At 42.6% G+C, this 22,122-nt stretch overlaps 1 protein-coding gene across 1 annotated transcript; it reads left to right on the top strand.

Moving 5' to 3' along the window:
- The first annotated feature begins 901 nt into the window (after positions 1-901).
- On the top strand, positions 902-20,222 carry scaf8 (SR-related CTD-associated factor 8). The gene is made up of 20 exons (XM_044047944.1): positions 902-1,049; positions 1,893-1,976; positions 12,832-12,876; positions 13,061-13,222; positions 13,346-13,502; positions 13,594-13,721; positions 13,816-13,992; positions 14,083-14,162; positions 14,239-14,359; positions 14,941-15,069; positions 15,176-15,285; positions 15,611-15,804; positions 15,894-15,994; positions 16,290-16,403; positions 16,573-16,729; positions 16,989-17,119; positions 17,250-17,391; positions 17,467-17,499; positions 17,609-17,830; positions 17,927-20,222. Exons 1-20 carry the CDS (start codon positions 1,020-1,022, stop codon positions 19,906-19,908), a joined length of 4,299 nt encoding a protein of 1,432 aa, XP_043903879.1. The 5' UTR covers positions 902-1,019; the 3' UTR covers positions 19,909-20,222.
- The last annotated feature ends 1,900 nt before the right edge of the window (positions 20,223-22,122 follow it).

The raw sequence follows: 22,122 nt of genomic DNA, 5'->3' as shown, positions 1-22,122 counted from the left end.
AAATTTTAATTTCTTAAGGAAGGTATTGAGGAAAAGCTCTTGCTCATGGAGGGGAAGGTGAGAGAAGTGGCCTTGAACACCACAGATCCTATGTGGAAATGAAGGAACTGATCTTAACTCCTCACCTGTCCAGTATCATCTCAACTGCATGGAAAGCATGGTGGCAGCTGCTTGGTATGTGTTTTTTTTATCAGCTTGTCCTCCTGATTCCTTGGAGATGATCCAATGTCCACCAAGGGTTCTCTTCATCCAACATGAGGAGAGCTTGAGGAGAGACGAACAGGGACTCACCGTCACAGAAGACATAAGGCTGAAGTAACTGCTGAAAGTGCTTCAAGGAGGATTAAATGGCAAAGTGATATTCCAGGTTTTTATAGTTTTATTCAGTCTTTGCAATCTCTGCATTAATGTACATCAATCTGGGTGAATTTGAATGATGTGTGGAAAATTTGTTTTGGTCGTCAGCCCTTGAATCATGGTGTTATTTTACATTTGAGGAAGAAAATGATCCTGAATGTGTATTCAAATATAAAATGTTATGCTACACTTGCTTACATTACAGTTTTCCCTGTTATTATTTTTTTGTTTTTTACTTTGCAGTTAAATTGGGTTTCCATTAGGTTTTTTTGCAGGTAATTATTTTTCCATTTATTTGGGGGTTTTCTGCAAATTTTTCACCAAGGCAGTGGAAATTATATGATTCTTACCTGTACAAAGCCCAAAGGATCAAAGGCAGTAGTGTAAATAATTGACACTTTCTGCAGTACATGCACATTATCACATTTGTTTTCTGTGTTTTCTCATTATTATGCAACGTATGCTCATGTTTGGTACAGCTTGTAGTGTCCTAAAGTTGACACTAGGAGTCGCTGGTCCCTCTGCAGATTTCCCATTGAGGTGATGCGCCATATTGGCAATCTCCTCCATCTCGCCAAACGTCGAGCATGCATGCCTCTAACCGGTTACTGAGGAGACATCTATAAATATTTACAGCCACCTGTGAACCCACGCAACAAACCATGGAGGCTGTCAAAGCCTTTAACAACGAGGTTTGTTTGAAATTATGATTGTTTTCCTTCTGTAAAGTGACCGTTCTTTTCATGTTTTAACGCTGGCTAGTTAGCTCACGTTAGCATCATTAAAAAAGAAAGGGGGTCAGTTTCGTTGGAGGCCGCGTCTGTGCACAATAACACAGTGGATACAATACGTTTTAAAGTTGTTCGGTGTCTTTATTCGCGTAAACTATATAGACTATAGCTGTGAATAAAATGCTTTTCTTGGCATACACCATATTAGGTTGGCAGGTCGCGAGTAAATATTAACTACCTCGCTGTTTGGCTAGCGGCTAGGAGCTAGCCCCATTGAGCTAAACCGCCCTAGTTGCGTGGTAACTTGGTGAGATAGTTAACCATTACAGACGGGGGCAGTGTATGCACTACCACTGGTTATTTTAGTGCTTTGCCTGGCTTACTTAACTTCACTGTTGTGTGCAGTTGCAACCGGTGTGCATAGCTCAAGATAACGTAGCATTTTTAGGTGGAAATCTTAGCTAAAAGCTATGTCGGTAGCTCCGCTATTATTTGTCTGCAGTGGACATATCGGGACTTCAGCCATAGTCGTTGATGGCGCTGGCATCACTGTCCGCTCACATTCACCACTCATTTATATTATTCAGTCGATAGAGATGATGGCTTATTGTAAATTACTATAGAAAATCGACAATAGGCGCATCGCGAACTTAAGGTCTACCGGGTTAATTATAAGTCAGCAGATGTTGGTAAATATAAGGGGGAGGATGCTCTGCACTTATGTTCATGTAGTCATTTGAATAAAAAGCCAGTGTTGTATTATTGTGTGACAAGATGTCCTCTCGTCTCATTTCATCTCTACAGCTGTACTCGTTGAACGAGTACAAGCCGCCCATCTCCAAGGCCAAGATGACTCAGATCACCAAGTCTGGAATCAAAGCTATAAAAGTAAGTACTGTAAAATGATGGGGACTGTAATGGGGGGGAATAAAGAAATGGTCATGAAAAGGGAAGTCTTCAATTCTTATGTTCAGATAATGGCTGCTATGTCTCCAAATGTGTCTTTTTTTTTCCCCATAAATCCTCACCAAGAAACTGTAAACTAATGTCGAATAGATGGACTCTTTATTTCCCCCAAATGGTTAACTTCAGATTTATTATATCAAATGGATAGGAAGATTTTAAACCTTTTCAAATACAATTTCGTTATCAGTTTATTGGCGGTTGCTTAAATGAAATTATAAATAGAAAGTACCTTTGCAAGTTGGTACTCTGTGGGCTGTTTATGGGTATAAAGTAATTCCAGTGGCTGTAATGCCATTAAAATGCCCTTTCTCAAGCTGATCATCGCCGTATGCTGCATTCTATTCTAATACCTACAATATTTGTGCATATCGAGTCTTGTATGAGATTGCAAAGGGCCTGGTCTAACATTGTGACTCCCGGTCACTATCCTTTAGTTGATGAAATCTGTAAAGCTGTCACAAGTATTTTAGGCAGTAAGAGGGCATTGTTGGTGGAAGGAATCGTAATGATACAGGCAAGCCAGCATAATGCATGAGAACATACCTATTATAGGTCTTTGGTAACTTCAAATTGATATATGGCACACATGGGCAGAGTATTGGCATGTTTTCGTACCTATCTTGGTCATAAACTGGGGGCATTTCTCCCCTAGATTGGTTCTAATGAGCTTGTGTGAACGCAGCAATCGCACACCCTTCCGAGGGTCTCAGCCCGGTCTTGCAATCGCTCCACAGACCAGTTTGTTTGCAGTAGTATCCAGCTGCATTTACCCACAAACATGTATGACCAAACAGCACTGTTTCTGGCAACAGTGCCAGAAACGGCTACACATTGAAAAGAGCCTCTGCTTATAAAGAGACTTTATAACCAAGCAGCTTACCTGATGCGTCGTCAGAATACAAAGTGTCCAGTGAATAGGTCATTATATGCCTCCAGAGCACATCTCCTCTTTCTGGGGTGCCTAGATGCAGCAACAGTGCGTCTTATCAGATATATGGCATTGTTTTGTCCGCATAGTTTCTCATGAACGTTCCCGGTGTTTACTGAACACTGGTATATCACCAACCAGAGAAAATTCTGTCCAATCACAAAACTCTAGACTGCTGTGTGAACATGAATTGAACTAAAGTTAATACAGATATGAAAGCACCGTTAGATTTAGATAAATATGTGGTACAGAAAGTGGAGCCCATCATGTTGGCATCGCAGTGACATTTCTTACCAAGGGCAAATGAGGTAGACTGCTGCAGCAAAATTGAAAAACACTAGTGCTTACATTTTTTTAATGCCTCTTATCAAAGTTCTGCTCAACTTTTTCTTATCTACTGCAAAGTATGTACTTGTTAACTGGATTGCATTTTTTGTGAAAGCTGCCTTAACAGTGGCATAGTCATTTGCTGATTAGACAATATTACATTTATTTGAGTTTGGTGGTAAATGACAAACAAACACTTTGCAACATGAAATAAAAATGTTATGTTAGCAGTACCGTTAGTTCTTTTGTTGGAGAACAGTTTTGTATCAAAATAAGCCTTGATATTGACAGTAGGCTAGCTATGCATAATCCAAGCTGCTAAATGGATTTTCAGCCGTTGTTAATTGAATTAACACTTGTGCTTTTCCTGTGGCGACATGTCAGATCTCAGTGTTTTCTAACACTTCACTTATCAAATCGTTATCGTTTAAAAAAAAAATACCCCGCTTGACTACGCTGATGTGAAATTGATGGATTTGGAGGCCGTGCTGGAGACTTGGTCAGGGATGACATACAGGTCCATTTGTATAAGACCCATTAGGGGATTTGTTTGCAGGAAAGAGTGATTTTAAAAAATCACCATAGAAGCTGCTGTAATATGAACAGACATAATCAATTACAGCACTGTCTGCAGTAGCTTCAGGATGCTGTCAGTGCCAGCAGTGGATTCTCTTTAGCCTCTTTTAAAATATTTAATGTTGTTGACGCTACTTGCAAATTATCTTCATCTGAGGGAGAAATTTGTGTTCTAATGCTGATCTCTCCTGTCTACTTGTGTAGGAATAGCTGACCGTGAATTTGATTTGTTCCTCCTGTTCTTTGTTATTTCCTATCAAATACCTGGATGATAAGTACTGTGAGACTTATTTATGCAATCAGAACCGGATCATGTGTTTGCCAATATGTTTCTGTTAAATCAGTTCAGCAGTGGATAATCTTGTTACACATTTTGTTCTTGGCTGGAAGAAAAGTGTCATCGGGGAATGTAGCCCTTTTTACGTGTAGTCTTAAAGAGATGAAAAAATGTCTCCTGCTATTTAATTGACATTAAAGCCTGTCGGAAGCCTCTCGGAGAAAAAGACTGATCGGCAATCACTGTCTGAGTCTCATTGATTATTTTTTCTGGGATGCTAGAGACTGAGTGAATGAATACATTTTCAGTTTTACAAATTACTTTATTCTTTATTATTGTTTTTATAACTTGATAATTCACTACCACAACCAGCAGTGTCACCAGCCCGATAAATGTTCTTCTCATGTGTATACATCCTTGTCCTGATTGCACTTTTGTTTCTAAAGGAACTGCTGTGCTTTTGGTGTTGCTGTACCTGTGAATAACACCTGTTTCCCCTTCCCTCAGCAGCTCTCCCAGCTCCCCCAAAGCACTGAAAGTGAAGCAGGAGGATGGGGTGGAGAGAGTTACAAAGAGATAAGAGAATCCCCTACCAGCTTAGGTAGGAGTATGGGTTGTTTCACTAGGAAGATGGAAGAAGACTAAAATTATATTTTAATTCCTTAATTTGCTCCCACACACCCAGACATGCACAGCTTTTTTCTGTTGCCACTGTGGGCGTCCCTCTCTGATTGCCATGTGCTGGTGTTTACAGTTTAAGGTTCAGTCATGTTCATTTTCTTGTTTGATTGTCTGAAGAGTATTTTTTGTTTTGGTCTAGTTAAAAAAAGTTCCTTTTTAAGGGTGGTATTTAGCAGAACATGTTTCTATTGTATATTGGAGCTGGAGCAATCAATAGTTGTGGAGTTGTGAGAAGGCAATTTTCCACAAGCTTTTTTTCTAGCAGGCATCACACACTCTCACACACTACTCAGGATTTTCAGCTGGCTCCGGCTGGATTGTCTAAGTTGGATATTTTAAGGTGTTTTCCCCAACATGCCTTATGCAGAAACACCTGAGAGTCAGTCACAGTCCTCATTAACATGGAAATGTTATACATACCCCACATGGCTGTTTGCTGCACAGCTCATAAACCCAGAATGGTTGTTTTGACAGGAAAAACAGTGATTCGTGACTCTGCACATTCAGTGTATCCAGGGGTGGGTGATTTGATGCTGTTATATTACATTACATGTCATTTAGCTTTTATCCGAAGTGACTTACAATGGAATTGAGTACAATCAGCAAGGGGTGGAGACGAACTTGCGACCATGATGTCTTTCGCAAACAGGGTACCGGTCTTAACCACTGAGCCCCACTCCACCCCATGAAGGATTAGAATGTGTTGATGTGCCAAAGCAGAGAGGTCGTCTATAGGTCACATTCTATCCATTGCTGTTCTATGCTCTTACACAGACACATCAGGTTTTTTCTTTTCTTCAACCAAATCGCATTATTTGCTAGTCTGCTTCATGCCCGCCCTAGAGAAAAAGAGATCAACCAATCATAGAGAATTATGGGCAAACCAAAACAGAAGAGTTAATCCCTAAAAAGAACTCCACCACTGTTATATGGAATATGGTTTGGCTTATCGACACAAACAGTTATTGCTGATGGTGATGGTGCAACTGATGTTTGCTGGTCAGAATCTTGAGGAAGAGATCTGTGCTTGTCTCCATCTGTGCAGGGAACAGACGAACTGGTGCTGATAATAGTCTTTGTCTGAAGTGCAACAAGACTTTTGCTTGTGTTAACATTGCTGCTTGGCTTGTAGACCGTGGTCAGAAATCACAGGGGAGATATTTCCTCCAGGACAGAAACTGTAGCTGCTTCAGGCGGACACTCTTACTTCGAAAGGCACCAAAGGCTTCTCATTTACCTTTTTAAATTGAAAGCATTTTTTGTGTACTTCAAGTCTTACATACTTGTTAAATGGCAGAACTGCACAAACTGATTATAATCTGGTCTTTGGCCTTTCTTGTAGGGCTTTGCTTTATCATAGGGAAATGGTTTGGTTGCACCGATCAGCAACTTGCTAAATCACTGATCACTGTTCTGATCTGGTATTTTACATTCATATTAGTTTGCCCATTTTTTTTATCAGTCTTTAAAACATTTAAAAGTATTCAGGAAGCAAAGGGCTTTACTTTAATGGAAGTTTTTCATCAGTAGTGTTGAATTTGTTACGTTGCTTGATATCATAGGTGGTCTGTTGCATTTATAGCCTGTTCATTCTGAACGTGCACAGTAATGTTGCTCTCTTCTCAAATCTGATTTTCCTGTCTTCTTGAAATTTCCTACAATCAGCACATTTACGGAATTATCGTGTTAGTCTGACTAAAACCGGACTTTTAGAATACTTACCAACATCCCTAGATAATGGGATATGTCAGATACAGATTCAGTCAGATACAAGCTTGCCTTGGCGCCAGATGCATGCGCCACCCCTGGTGATAACCCAGGAATAATAGAAGAAGCTGGTAAAACAGTGACAAAATTAGGCAAAATTCAGGCTTGTACTTTTTTGGATTGACGAGGAGATGAATTTTACGCTCCCTGGTCAGGCTAAAAATAGGATATTTTCAACTGTATGGGTGGATGGACTTCTCAGAAAATGTTCATCGAGCCACCAGCTAAAACATAAACTGCCTTATACTAACAAGCAAGGGGCTGTACTGTCGTCTAGTGTAAATAGATATCCCGCTAGTGCAGTAGAACACATCCATAGAGCGACTTAAAAAGCTTAACAGAAAATGGACAGCTTAACAGAAAAATTAAGGTTTATTTCACACACCACTCACTGGCATAAGGAAGTCATCAGCAGCTTTTGAGAAAGATGTGAGTAAGGGGCACCTGTCGCTGGCCCCTTATGTAGCAGGTTTGATTCCATCCTGTGGGCATTTCCTGCACGTATAGATGTAATATTTGTCAAACTGAATGGATGTATGTAAACGTAGGCAGGGCTCCAGACTAACATTGGTTGCACTTGTGGTGTGAAATAAGAATAAGGTGTCGGTAAATGTTTGTCTTAAATTGAAACATTTGTTCTCTTCATTCTGCAGAGAAAGATGTGTATAGATCAAGACAATCTTGATAATTCATCTAAAATTTCTTATTTGACACATTTTAGTTTTAACAAATATTGAGACTCCTGCGATTTGAAAATTACATGCTGTTTTTGAAGTTTAGATGAAATTTCGATCAATTGTTCAGCCCTAGCTTACTAGATATAGAGATATTGCTGATAAAGTGCCAATAGAGGGGTGGTAACAAGCTATTGCTATCTAGCAAACTTTCACACCGAGACGCTTGTAGTATAAAAATACTGTTGGCATCGTTTCCTTGCTTTAGTCTTTGATAGAGGCTGTACATGCTGTGTGTGCAGAGAAGAGGCAGAGGAATCGTGTTAGTCTGTGTGCGCTTGCGTGTGTGTGTGTGTGTGTGAGAGAGAGAGCTGTGCGGCAGGGACATGAATGAACAGAATGAGCAAATTGATTCCATCTTCACGCATTGGTCAATGTATCATACTCTGGAAATGTTAGGTGCACCAATGCAATCCATAGAAAAAAACTTAGTTGCACTCTTACTAGGGTAAGATGAGACTCTGGCACGATGAATAGTCGCTTTATAGCGGAGTGTTTGGCATGCTAAACATCAGCACTGCTGCTGACACACCAAAATGTTTATGTGCCTGATCTCTACGTTAATACCCCACCACCTAAGAAAGAGGTTAAGTTATGTGGCTGTGTTCATCTTTAAACAGCAAAACTCAAAGTATTTAATTGTCAGATTGTGATATACGGCAGTGTATTGTAGTGCTGTTGTACAGGTGTCCATGAGGATACCAGGCCGGCACAACCCATATTGATGCGAATCAAAGTAGTTACTAACCTCAGTGCCTCCATGTTCACAAACCTTGTTTCCCTCCCTAAAATTATATTTAAATTTTCAGATTTAACTGGTTATTGACTATGAAACTGTAGGCGTCCAACACAAGGGAGGAAATAATATCCTATTCTGTTTGTTTTTCTATAACTCTCTTTTGTAGAATAGTAGCAAACGCATGTTGATACTGTAGTTGTTGTCCTTTCACCACTCGGCACGTGTTTCTAAAGTGATTCAACAGTAGGAAACCTGGTATTAAACAGGCCCTGTGGCTACATTTTGAAAAACCGTAGTATCATTAAGTGCTGACTTAAACGGCGCTAGCTTCCTCCATCTGTCTGTCTCACAAAGAAAACTCCTACAAGCAACGAGAGCCAAGAGCATCATATAGAGACAGAGACACTAAAATAGCACTGTATTAGTTAAAGTACAGGATCAATGAGCAGTACTGGTAAAAGTAGTAGTATATAAGTTAAAATCTTAACAAATCCCATACTTAATAGCGAAGTTACCAACATCTGTTTTACTGTGGCATTTTGGCTTGTTGTTAATCGCTCAACTTAAAACATGTGCAACCGTTTTTTTTATGTCTCCAATGCAGCTCAATACAGCTTTGCTGTTTTCTAAGTTTTTCTTTTGTCTCATTGATCGACAAAGGAGATGGTGATTGATCAAACATTAACAGATTTAACAACTAATTATGGAGTAGGACTTGGTAGATTTAATCAACGAGGTGGATTAAATCCATCAGCTCCATGTGACTCTTTCTTTTTGTATTTCTGGAAAAGTCGCAAGCCCATAACCACAAGTTCATTCGGAATGGCTTTTTTTTAATGATAATTTCTTCACAACATGCTAAAAAGTTGTTCTCTTGGGAACAATAATCATTTGCCAAGAGGCTAATCCCCCACAGCAGCATCTTATGCAGTGGTCAGAATAGCAATGAATAGTCATAAAAGTGATGTGGAGCAGTGCCACAGCTGATAGACTTGATGCTTTTTGTGCCTTGCTGGGCATAACACCTTAAGATATTTGATTTAGGTTTCATTTGACTGCTAATCACTTTGTAACACTGTTAAGAAAAGTGCTATGTAAATAAAGATTATTATTATTAGTGTAAAGTTATTGCTGAGGACACAGACCTGGCTTTTAAATACAGGTAATTGTTGTGATCAATCACTTGACATATGTACACTCTAATTTTGTGCTTCGGGACAAAACTCTGGATGTTTATGTTCTTTGTGCGTGTGTGTGTGTCAGAAAGTTGTGCTGCTATCTGTGCACGTACAAACAAACCTAGCTTTGAAACTGTCTGATGTTCATTCAAAGGCATTATTGTATAACTTCATATGATCATTCTCTAAAATACAATACAATTTGTCTCGTTATTTACAAAATTGTGACGATTCCTGAGAAGTAAGCGCAGAATTTTGAATGTGTACCCGAAATATAAATATATAAATATCATACACATCTTCTTCATTCTTGTAGGTTTGTTAGTGGGAGTAAACATCTCTTATGCACCTCACAATTTGACTGGATTACTTATTATTCATGCGGCAACAATATAATTATTTAACAATTCTGAAAGATTACCAATGCACATCACAGGTCTTCTTTGAAAACATTCATAATTATGTCAATGTCATTGCATTATGTAGGGGTGGTAAAAAAATATAACCTTATTTAATACAACTGAAGTGACTTGAATATGGAAACCTGGAAAAGAAACAGTGTTCCTTTGACAACACAGTCTAAAACTCGATTGCTGTAACAATGTTTGCTAGCAAGTGGAAAAGTATTTGTCTTGAAAATGTGTCTTCCCTGGATGCACACAGAAAAAGCTCTGCCACTTTATTACAATTCATAAAAAAATGTAATGAAGTAGAAAAGAAAGAAGATAGAGCGGATTTTTGCTGTGAGGCTACAGATAACACCGATAAAGAGGTGTTAAACCACCTCTGTGTTTGTTTACAGTGAGTCATTAAACTGTGAACAAATTATTAGAATCCGTTTTTGACGGTGGAGTTGTCACTGGTCGTCGTATTCTCAAGCTTTCAGTCGATTCAAAGCACCTTGCTCATAAATAAAGCACAAAGAGCCCACAGCTGACCTTTGCTTGCTGTTTAGTAAGCAAGTTTGCCATTTCTGCCTTCCTCTGTGGTTAATTATGAAAGTTGGTTTATAAATGTTTAATTTGTGATGCAGTTCTTGTTCTAAATGCTCGGAATTATGAAATTTGAAATGGCAGATCAGATGATGCTCTGATCATTGGGGGAAAAACGTCATCATTGACCCTTGTTTGCATAATTTAGTTGACTCAGTGTTTGTGTGGGCTCCCTGGCTGCCATATCTGGATGTGCTGGGCAGCTGACGATGTATTTGACATTTTTCCACCACAGACACTGCGACATGTTTCAGTAGGAAAAGCATGCGTGATGCTGACGACACTAATGCTGGTTCTGTCCATATCTGCGCAGTGTGCAAGTTAAGAAGCTAAATGGAACCCAGCCATTGTTGATTTGACTTTGACATCTGTCGTCTTCTAGAAACGTTGGTTAAACCTAACCACAGGTTACACACTTAGGATCTTTTTTAATTAGCACATGTCACAACATTTTAAATTTGCTGCTTTGATTATCAGGCTATTGCTTGGTTTTGAATATGACATGGTAATTAGTTAATGGTGACTTAATTGACTGTGTGCCACACACACGCGCGACTGCACTAACTCGCCATTAATGTCAGTGCAGAAAACCTGTCAAAGCTACAGTATCAAGTGCTTTACCTCCCTCAGTATCAGGCTGTTTTTTCCTCTCTAAACTTCAATTAGATTGATTTAAAAAAAGAAAAGCAATGAAAAACGTTAAAAGTTATGGGCCTCATAGATTTTGTTTTGACGTGTGTGCATGTGGCTGTGTTATATGCTGCACAGGGTTCTTGGGATTGTTGGGACAGTAGCTTTAAGATTCTACTCTGTGCAGCCACTTTCAAAGTCACTCCTTTCCTGCATTCGTGAAGTTGGACATTTACAGTACGTGTAGTGTCTGCACAGGTTCTAGTCCACAGTTTAAATTGCTAATAGTCTGCACCTAGACATTTCACTAACTGACATGTTTAGGATGAGCATATGTAATGATTGCTATTAAAATATACCATAAGTCACCAAATTTGTGCATTTATAGAAATAAAATTCAGTTCTGTCCCTACTGTAAAAAAAAAAGCCCTAAAGGAAACACTGTACGTTTATATCTGTTAATTGGAATCATAATATACAATTTGTCACAGTCACCTTTTTGTTAAATTATCTTAATTAATATCAGTGTTTGTGTTTGATTCTATTTCTGCTGTTATTGAGCAGTGTGGTGTCTCTTTGCTATGAGTGTTTAATTTTCCTGATCATGTACACGCTCTTGACAGGAGACCTCTAATCTATTTTTCCTACTTGTTTTCCCCGTTGTTAAAAGCATTTTATTGGGACTCCTGCAACATAAATGTAAATAACGGAGCATTGTGTTTTAGATTTGTTAATATCTCTTAACTGCCCCCTAAATGTGATTGCCACTCTTCTAACTGCCACCAGCTGCTTGACAGACATTTGCTCCGTCACATTTGACCAAATATTCCTCTATTTCATCCCCTGCGGCATTGAAAACAGTGAACTCTCAGGAGTTTCTTGTCCTTTGACTCCATCTACTGGATGAAAGTAGAACTTGAGCTTTACATTGATAACTGTAACACTACAGTTTTGAGGCTTTTAACTCCATGTGGAAGGTGTTGTTTGTAAACAAAACAAGTTAGTATACACTGCAATTTCTACATAATTGTGGCTCACAAACAACGGTAACATATTATTCACACTTGGTTTATTGTGTTGTTGATTTTATGGCATTTAAACACCATCTTTTAAAACTGTACACTCGATTTTGCACAGGTTTATAGATTAAAAGCCAAGTTTCCCCATTTCATAGGCCACAAAGAAACATTATCTTGCAAAAGAGTTCAATAACAATTTCTCTTTTAGTGATAATCAACGTCCACGCCCTGTTATGACTCAGACTACACTATGTTCTGCTAATGTTGTTAGTGTATTCTGTTGTTCTACTACGGTTTGGTTGAGTGATGGATAGGAGACACAACTGTCATAAATAATTCAACGGGCAGAGATCCATCAATCATAACTCGGTGCCTGTAGTACATGAATTTACTGAAAAGGCTGCTGTGGTGTAATAGCCATCTACTCCTTTTGATAGATGTGTTGCCATTTTGAGTTCTACTCAAAGTTTACTGAACCTAGCAACGAGACTCTACCCTGAACAACATAAGAAGTTTATTTGTATTACGTTTGTCCGTCCATCTAGTTTTATTTTTGTAATTTGTTGTTTTCTACGTTGACACAATTGAATTGCTGAATGTTTTATGTAATGGCCCCTAAAAGGTTTGATGTAGAATATTTATGCAACCACCAATGACACATTTCAAATTTAAGAAACCAATAGTTACAGCCTTTGCAATGCCAATTTACATCCACTATTAAAGCCAGAGGGTCAGGACTGACTCAGTCATCTCTACTTACGCTGTCTTTGCAGTCAGTAATGTGTGTTGTTTGGGTTTAAAAAGTGTTTAAGTAACAACGGCGTACAACCTACCCATGGTCTTCTGACCTTATACACTTTAACTAAGGTCGTCTCCAGGGTATCATTCAAGTCATTTAAGTGATTCCCTTTCCTTTGCTTCTCTTTCAGTTCTACAAACATGTCGTCCAGAGTGTAGAGAAGTTCATACAAAAGGTGAGTTCTATTTTGTACATAAGATTTTTAGAAAGCATTTGCAAAGAACATGCAGATAAAGGCAGGATTATTTAATAGTTTTGTGTATTTTATATGAATGTGTGCGTTAACATTTCCACAATTATGCATAAAAGGTCCTAGATAGTTTGTTTTTTTCACCAGTGTCCCTGTTTGTGTGTCACAGTGCAAACCAGAATACAAGGTTCCGGGCTTGTACGTCATCGACTCCATTGTCAGGCAGTCACGACACCAGTTTGGCACAGAGAAGGACGTATTTGCCCCACGCTTCAGCAAGAACATCATCCCTACATTCCAGCACCTCTACCGCTGCCCTTCAGATGATAAGGTCTGAACATTTGGAATCATTATATGTGGCGTCTTTGACCCTTTTTTTTTTTTTCCATCGCCGCCGTCCTTCTCATGTTTCACTGTGTATTTCTCCTCATCTTCCTTGTCGGTGTTTTCCCAGAGTAAGATTGTGCGAGTCCTCAACCTATGGCAAAAGAATGCCGTCTTCAAGAGTGACATCATCCAACCCCTGCTGGATATGGCAGCAGGGATCGCTCCCCCCAGTGTCACCCCCGTCATGCCGAGCAGTGCCGCCCCGGTCAACAACACTACACCTGGTCAGTCAAAGCACGCACATGTTCAGTGAAACACACACTCTCACTCATAAATGACGTCAAATAATTGAATTGATATAATCTGTGCGTTCAGGTACCCCGGCTACTCCGGCCACTCCGGCCAACTTAGTCCAGGGTCTGCCTGACTGGGCCTCCCAGATTAACAACACAGACACTGTTGCAGCTGTGGCGCAGATCCTGCAAAGCCCCCAGGGACAGCAGGTTAGCATGCACGTCCACTCAACACCTCACTCACTAGGCTCTAGTGGTTAAAGTCTAGTCACTGGTTAAAGTGACACTGTATTGTCGCTTGCAGTTGCAGCAGCTGGTACAGAGTCTTCAGATGCAGCAGCAGAAACCCCAGCCGTCCCTGCTGCAGGCCTTGGATGCCGGCTTAGTGGTGCAGTTGCAGGCTCTGACCGCACAGCTCACCGCTGCTGCCACCGCCAACAGCCTCAACCCCCTGGAGCAGAGGGTCTCCTCTTTTAATAAAGTAAGATGGCTGGAAATCAGCAGCAGGTTTTCTCATCTCCCACATCATTGAACGCCTCCTTATATGATTGTTTCTCTGTCTTTGCTGCAGAAGCTTTTGGGTCCTTTTGACTTTGGGAACGATAACGAACGTGGCGAAGAATCTAAGAAAGACAGTTCATCATCTCAGTTGTGAGTTTTGTGTGTTCATTCATCTCAAGTTCATTCCAAAGTGCTTGTATCTTATCAAGCTGCTCATCATTTGCAGGCCGATGGTGTCTGAGCCCATCAACAGCTCCCTCTTCCACCAGTTAGCCGAGCAGCTCCAACAACAGAACCTGGAGCAGTTTCAGAAGCAGCTGCTCGAGCACCAACAGCACCAGCAGAAGGTAAACCTCACATATTCATTACAGTCGCCATTGCACTGCTGTTTGTTTTATATTTATCTGTAGATAATTATATATATTGTGCGTTTAATGCAATCATTGACAAAATAACGTTTATTAGGCCTTAACGATGCACGCAGTTTGTGCCTTCAGTGAATGTAAACATGTTTTTTTTTAAATTAGCCATCAATGGCTACATTCATACATGTCATGATGTGATTCATAATGGCTCTTACACAGTTTATGTGTATTGTACTAAAGCAGAAGAGGCTGTGTTTTGAAAGCCCAGTGGGTTGTTGCAGCACTTATTTTGAAGGACATTGTCCTCAACAGTTTGTTACGGATAATAAAACAAAGGACGGACACATTTCGGAGTGGCGCGTGAGGGGGTTGTCCTCGCATAAATGACACTACTTTGAAAATGAAGTGGTACTCGGTTGATTTTTGGATGACAGTAAATCAGAAAATAAATATTTTAATGCACAAGAGATACTCTTTCTAATTCTGATTCCAAATCTCCATAGTCAAAAAATGCTATCTCATAAAAGACAAGTGACAAAACATGTTACTCTTCTTTTTTTCAGGCTATGAGCATTGAAGGGCAGGACTCGATGTATGGGCAGGAAAACTCTGTGACTGCTCAGAGCAGCAGCCAGCCGCAGCTTCCTGAGCCAGAGAACAAGATGGACGACTCCATAGATAACCAGCAGCAGGTATAAAACCCCATGTAACTTGGCAGTGTTTGATTAAACTCTAATCTCCAGTCTAATGGTAATCACTGCTGTTCTCACTGCATTGCCTTCCATTGCCTTTTTTTAGGACATGGACCTGGATGAGGGCCCTGATGGAATGGAGGAGGAGAGCTTTGAGGCTGAGGAAAAGAAAACTGCTAGCAAACGCTCCAGAACACGCTCAAGGTCACACTCGAGGTCAGTCCCACTTATTTCTGAAATCTCATTTTGTCATACATTACTTTGTGTGCCTGAAATTTTAATCATGAAAGAGACTGAGATTCTCTTCAGTCAGATATTACTGATTGTGTGGCCCTGAAGGTCACACAAGTCAGTATTGTAGCACCAGATAACTGTTAATAATACGTCTTATTTATTTTTTTCCTTATATTTACTTGTGTTGTTGTCTGTTGACACTTTCAATATAAATACAGAAAAATGTGTAACATAGAGTATAATAAAAGTAACACCCTTCAGTCTTGGGAAGTATTTCTAAATTTTTTGTTGGTTGTCCCGTTTGCAGGTCTCCCAAGAGGAGGCGGTCCAGGTCCCGCTCCGGCTCACGGAAACGCAAGCACCGCAAACGCTCGCGCTCACGCTCCAGAGATCGCAAGAGGAAGTCGTCGCGCTCTTACTCGAGCGAGAGGCGCGCCAGAGAGCGGGAGAAGGAGCGGCAGAAGAAAGGCCTGCCCCCCATAAGGTCCAAGACTCTAAGTGGTAAGTGGCCGTTTTTATGCAGATAGTTTGTTGAATATTTAATTTGCTAGAATCACGGCAGTAATATTTTCTTCCTCCACTTGTCCTAGTGTGCAGTACGACTCTGTGGGTGGGCCAGGTGGACAAAAAAGCCACTCAGCAAGATCTTACCAATCTGTTCGAAGAATTTGGCCAGATTGAATCCATCAATGTAAGTAGGCCTCTCCCACTGCTAAGCCTCTAATTTAGCTTTGGCATGTTTACCAGCTCTTTCATCTCCAAAAGACTAATAAGCCTCAGTCTGTCATTACCATACTGTGACCTTAAGCTCTAGTTAATCTTTTACTTGTACTCCACAGTTTTCATTTCTTTTGTCTTCATTTTATTTTACATATACTCCCTAACTCCCTTTCTTATTATGCACGTCTCATTAATTACACATTTCTAGTTGATCTAGACTCGACATGGCCGTGTCCTGTTGTTCACCATTCCCTTGTCCCTTGCAGATGATCCCTCCCAGAGGCTGTGCCTACATCTGTATGGTCCACAGACAGGATGCGTACCGTGCTCGCCAGAAGCTCAGCACCGGCTCCTTTAAGATCGGCTCCAAAGTCATCAAGGTGCATTTAGAATTTGATTTATTGTATTTTCATCTTCCGTGTAATGTAATTTTCCATTCAACCTCAGAGAAGGCTTAGCTTTCCTGGCACACAGATCCTCGTCTGCGCCGAGAAATGAAAAAAAAAAGGCCGTTGGTTGTTGACCCGTGACTGTGTGTCTGATTTTTAGATCGCGTGGGCTCTAAACAAGGGCGTAAAACAGGAGTACAAGCAGTTTTGGGACGTGGACCTGGGTGTTACCTACATACCTTGGGAGAAGGTGAAGCTGGATGATCTGGATGGTTTCGCTGAAGGAGGAATCATTGACCAGGAGACTGTGAATGATGGTGAAAAGAAACAATTACTCTTTTTAATCTGTGCACATTTAATTTAGGAACGACACAGGGACAGGTGTGTGCACATATATATGATGCGGTGCAGATATCCCTACACATACAATTATTGGCATGTCTGCTTTCGTTCAACAATCCCTGTGAGGAACCCCCTTCTCCTTCCCCAATAGGAAGATGAAGACAAAGATTGAGTGAAGCTTATCTTAACCCTCGAGTCCAAAACATGGTGTGAACAGTTGGTGTGTTTCTGCAGAGTGGGAAGCAGCCAAGAATGCTGAGCCAGTGAAGGAAGTCGCAAGTCAGCCAGTAAGCGCAGAGACTACAGCTGTGTCCAACACTCAGACTGAGACCTACAGCCAGCAGGTTACCATGATGCCTGTGCAGGTATTGTGAACTGCAAAATGTGGATTCTTGTCATCTTTTTCCATAAATAATGAATTAATATACTATGCATGTATAGCTTTTACCTGTGTCTTACACGTACACCCCCCCTCTCTCTCATGTCTAAATCCAGCTGCCGGTGGCACAGGCTGTTCCCAGTGCAGTAGGTTTGGTGCCCCCGAATTTCCCCGTCACCATGAGCATACCTCCGCCAGGCTACGGGCCGCCACCGCCCTTCATAAGAGCCGGCTTCAATGCCACGCAGCCTCCGCCAGGTAAATAATGCAAACAGTGTCAATAATGGAGAAGAGAAATTCACAAATCTGACTCACACTTTTCCTGTCCTGCAGGTTTTATGCAGGCAGCACAGGCGGGTACTACTTGTAAGTATTTATAGCGTTATTCTCCTAAAAGAAACATTTTTGAAAATAGCAAAGTGTCATTTTTCCATCATTTACTGGTTTAAATGTGTTGTTTCTCTTTTTTACTCAGCTCTGGTGCAGCCTTCATTGGCGAACAGCCAGGAAGCTGTCAAGGAATCCCCGTTTAGCGCTATGATCCCTCCGACCAGCACCATCCCTGGCAGCTTCATGCCCTCGGCCATCCCCGGGGCTGGTGTATTCAACCCAGTGGGAGTCCAACCTCAGCAAGTTGGTCATGAGAAAACAGCTCAGTCTGCAGATGGGTTGGATGCCGCAGAGCTCACACTGCAAGGTGAGGAAGTGCTACACATTTAATCTGTATGGTGTAAAAAAGGGTGCTTGAGTGCAGATTTAAAACAAGTATTTCTCGTTGTTTTTTAATTCCCAGGCATGCAGAACGCAGTCCGCAGTGGGATGGGTCTTCTTGGCATGCACCCGTCTGCTTCCCTCACCCACCCGCTACATCAGTCCGCTCTGAGCGGGCAGAGAATGCCCGGCCTGTTGCCTCTCGACGTGCGGCCTAACCTTCTTCAGGCAGGGGCTGCAGCCCGCTTCCCTCTCCTCATGCAGCACGGCCCTGCTGCTGGCCTCCTCGACGCCTCCCTCCAGGCTCAGGCACGTGCACGGGCTCCTTTCCCTCAGATGGACCCCTTCAACCGGGCCCCGAATCTCACCAATGAGAACGTAGCCAAGAAAGAAGAAGAGTCTTCTTCTGGGGCTGACGAGGGCAAAGACCAGGACTATCGCTTTCCCCCGATGGAAAAGCAGAGCACAGGCCTACTGAGGACCCCTCCACCAGATCACAGGGACTCCCTCGGAGGTGGAGCAGCAGGCCGGCCCCCTTTGCTCCAGACTCCGGGGGCAGCCAGGTCCAGCCTGGTAGGACGTCTGCAAGCGCTCGCAGGCTTTACTCCTGATAATCGCTGGAACCAAGCCAGGGGGGACTTTGACGAGCGAGATGGTATCCGAGGTGGCCCGCAAGCTCCTGGTGGTCCAAAGGGCTTCCAGGAGGAGCGACCAACACCTGGGCAGAATTTTCCCAACCGCTTTGACAGCCGTCCTGGGACAGCAGGAGCTGCTGGGGCTCCTGGAAATGCAGGAGCTGCTGCGGGGCCACAGAACTGGAACCGAGGAGGCGGCGGCGGAGGTGGTGGCGGCGGTGGTGGTGGTGCTGCTGCCCCAGCACCTTTTGACAGTGAACTACATCAAGACCTAGACGAGCGAAGACGCCCGTGGGACAGGCAGAGAGACAGAGATGAAAGAGATTTTGACTTCAGAAGGGAGATGAACGGGAACCGCCACAGCCGCGAGAGGGAGAGGGAGCGCGAGAGGGAGCGTGAGAGGGAAAGAGACAGAGATCGAGGCAGAGATCGCAGCAGGGACTTTGAACGTGACAGAGACCGCGACAAAGAGAGAGACCGCGAGAGGGAACGTGAACGTGGTGGTTGGACACCTCTTCTTCCACTCCCCACTCCCCTTCTTCCAACGCCGACTCTCAATCCTAATCTGACCCTGAACCAAGGCAAATTACTCTCACCACTTAAATTAAACCCCCAGATGCAGTCACGTTTCCAGTCTCCCCTCCTGCCTCAGCTTCAGGGCAAACCTTCCCTCATGGGTTTGAACCAGCCTCTCCCGCCAGTTCAGATCAAGACTCCGCCTCCCTCACAGAGCTCTGCTGCTGCTGCACCCGAGCCCCAGTCAGAAACCGCAGCTCCGGTGTCTGAGACACCTGAGGCGCAGTCGCCACCCTCGACCCAATCACCTGAGCAGTCACCTGAGCAGTCACCTGACCAATCACCTGATAACAAGAGTCAGAGCCCAGTGACTGAGGCTCCCATCCAGGCCCAGTCATCACCATCATCATCATCATCATCACCACCACAGTCAGAGACCCCTCCTCAATCAGAATCACAATTCCAGCCCACAGTCCAGTCCCCCTCCAAATCCGTCTCCTCTCCAGACACTGAGACCCCAAACCAAGCCTCACCACTGGTTGAGGCGTCATCCCAGGACTCACCCGTGGCCTTCACATTAGCCCCCGTCAGCCCCCGCGAGGAGACGACCCCCTCTCCGGAGGAGCGGGAAAGTTCGCCGAAGAACGATGACGAGTCGGAAGACTCCAGAGAATTCTCGGTCCAACAGCAGTGGCTCAACGGACCCGGGCTGGACAATAGCAATGTGGCTGAGCCCACACCAGAGGGCTCCCCCGAGTCCTCCCCAGTCCCCTTCTCTGATTCTGTGCGCCCAGAAAGTGAACCGGAGCAGCTTGCTTCGCCCAAGGACGTAGACAATGAACAGAGTGAGCCCGCGGAGGAAGCTGCGAGTCAGCCAGTGGTAGACACTGTCACAGACACTGAGGGGACATAATCATCACTCAGTAGGTAAAAGATCATTTTGTAAAGTTGTCTCTTCTTCTCTGTACTCATGTCAGCAAACCCAACACCACCACTACCACACGGGACATGATGAATACTGACTCCCACCAGTTACTGTCTTGATAACCAATAACACATGATTTTATCTCTCACAAATACCAGTGTACTTAACTAGAAGAACTCATTTAGCTGATTTATTGGTAGAACTTTTGTTTGTATTTTATTTCCTTTCCTTTTTTAAGTTGTAATGCCACCCCGCCCATCCTCCTCCTTCTCCTCCTTCCCTTTTTAATAATTTTATCAGATTTTAATATTTTTATCAAGTTGCCTGCCAAAATGTTTTAATTGTATATGGTGAAAAATAAGCTTTGACCTTCCTATGGAAGAGAGGAACCAAAATCCTGGCTGTTCATTAATGGATAAAAACACACTTCAACACAGTACTTGAAAAATGACCGTCCTCTGGGCCCCGTTTCTGTCTTTCTCTCATTTTAAAAAATGCTGCCGCGATCGTTTTCAGTGAATGCTTCTCCGGTGTCCTACAGTGCTTTCACTTTTCCTTAGCAGAACAAGTAGCCCGCGTTCAGTCAGTGAGACGAGTACAGCTGCTTTTGATTGGGAAGAAATGATCATTTTTTTTATAAAACATGAAAATGTTGTATCCTCCAGAATAAATGTCTGCAATTTGTTCCTAATAATGCTGCAAACACACACACACACAAACACACAAACAGAGAAAAATGACATTGAACAGAGGGATGTTCTCATGTTGGGTGCATAATGTTTTAGTTTGAAATAAACATACTTTGTCTGTTTTAAAAACACATGCTTTAGGACTGTTTTCTGATCCAGGACCAGTGGGGGGGCGGGGGGTATACAGACAGACTTAAACACAGTGTGTGCTGTTTGTTCTCTGCAGTCGGTTTGATGTTCTCGTAGTTGCCGCTGTACCATCCATCCACAGAGCACGTCTCTCGTAGTTACTCATGACTTCTTCAGCCTGTACTATGTCTCCCCTCAGTGACTGTTGAGGATGGGATTGTGCCTTCTTTTTGAATGGATTTTGTCATTCATGACGCTACCCAACACTACTGTGTGACGCACGCCAGACTGCGCGTGCAAAGTCAGCTTTATGAACAGAATGCTACCTGCACAGAAATTGACCGATCTACCCTTTTGAATGGTAGCCGGGCATTTTGTTCAGTGCTCCGCCTCCTAGTTAAAGAACAAATATTTACTCTTACACTGTTCTGTGCATGCAGGCCTGTCGCCATTTAACCTTCCTTGTGTCATTTCATCCTGTAGTGTCGAGACATGCTTTCTAGAACATCCACAGTGCTGTTTTCCTTAGACCCACATGTCTTATACAGGAGTTGTGATGTTGAAATAAAAGTTGAAGGTTCATCCGATTTTTTTTTTTTCTAATTGTCATGAATCACAGTTCAGGCCACACTGTATCAAAGTTTCAAATCGGAGTTTCAAATGTAGAGATGCTTCGACCAACGTTTCTCCCAATCCCTTAATATTCGTTCTAATAAAAACCACATTTAATCTTGTATCCAACTGTAGAGTCCATCTGAACACCTGTATACAGACTGCACTTTAAATCCCTGCACAAATATTTATTTTACACCTAAAAATAAAGACGCCGTCGACTTGTTCTCTCATCTAAGCGCACATTTCTCACAGGAGGTAGATCTCGGTCTTAAAAAGCGTAACCATCTGGTGCTTGCGTCGGCAAAACAAGAGGAGGGAAAGTGAAGTGGGGTGAAAACTGATGAGGGGAGAGGAGGATACCTTTAACTGCCCCCTCCACACACACACACTGTTCCACCCTGCACTGCCAGGGAACCTGTTTGCTGCAGCTGGGGATAGTGCACACTCGGCACAAAACGGCACACTTACTCACTGCTGCGCTCGCTTATGGCCGAGCTCGTGTTCCCAAAATACAAAACCAGGCGATGTGGTGTCTGTTCCAAGTATTATTAACAAACCCAGGGTTGCATCCATCCAGATAAATGTCTTAACTCTCTCCCACCTGCCTCACAGAGGCCCAGGCTGCCCCTTTGACCTCCCCTCAGAAAAGATTTGACAGAATCAACCGCTATCTGCCCTGAAACACACAGACGTGTACACCTCGCTTGGCTTTGGCTCCCGTGGACAGCAATAAAAATAAATCCTCCAGACCCCCTTCACTTATTTACCG

This window comes from Solea senegalensis, linkage group LG16 (genome assembly GCF_019176455.1).
Source record: "Solea senegalensis isolate Sse05_10M linkage group LG16, IFAPA_SoseM_1, whole genome shotgun sequence".
NCBI lineage: Eukaryota > Metazoa > Chordata > Actinopteri > Pleuronectiformes > Soleidae > Solea > Solea senegalensis.
This window is presented reverse-complemented; position numbering and strand designations above follow the sequence as displayed.

Bases quoted from the DNA above. Each gene is read 5' to 3' on its own strand.
- scaf8 (XM_044047944.1), top strand. From the start codon at position 1,020: ATGGAGGCTGTCAAAGCCTTTAACAACGAG. The intron at 13,223-13,345 runs GTCTGAACATTT...GTGTTTTCCCAG, and splicing joins GCTGCCCTTCAGATGATAAG to AGTAAGATTGTGCGAGTCCT. The intron at 17,392-17,466 runs GTAAATAATGCA...CCTGTCCTGCAG, and splicing joins TGCCACGCAGCCTCCGCCAG to GTTTTATGCAGGCAGCACAG.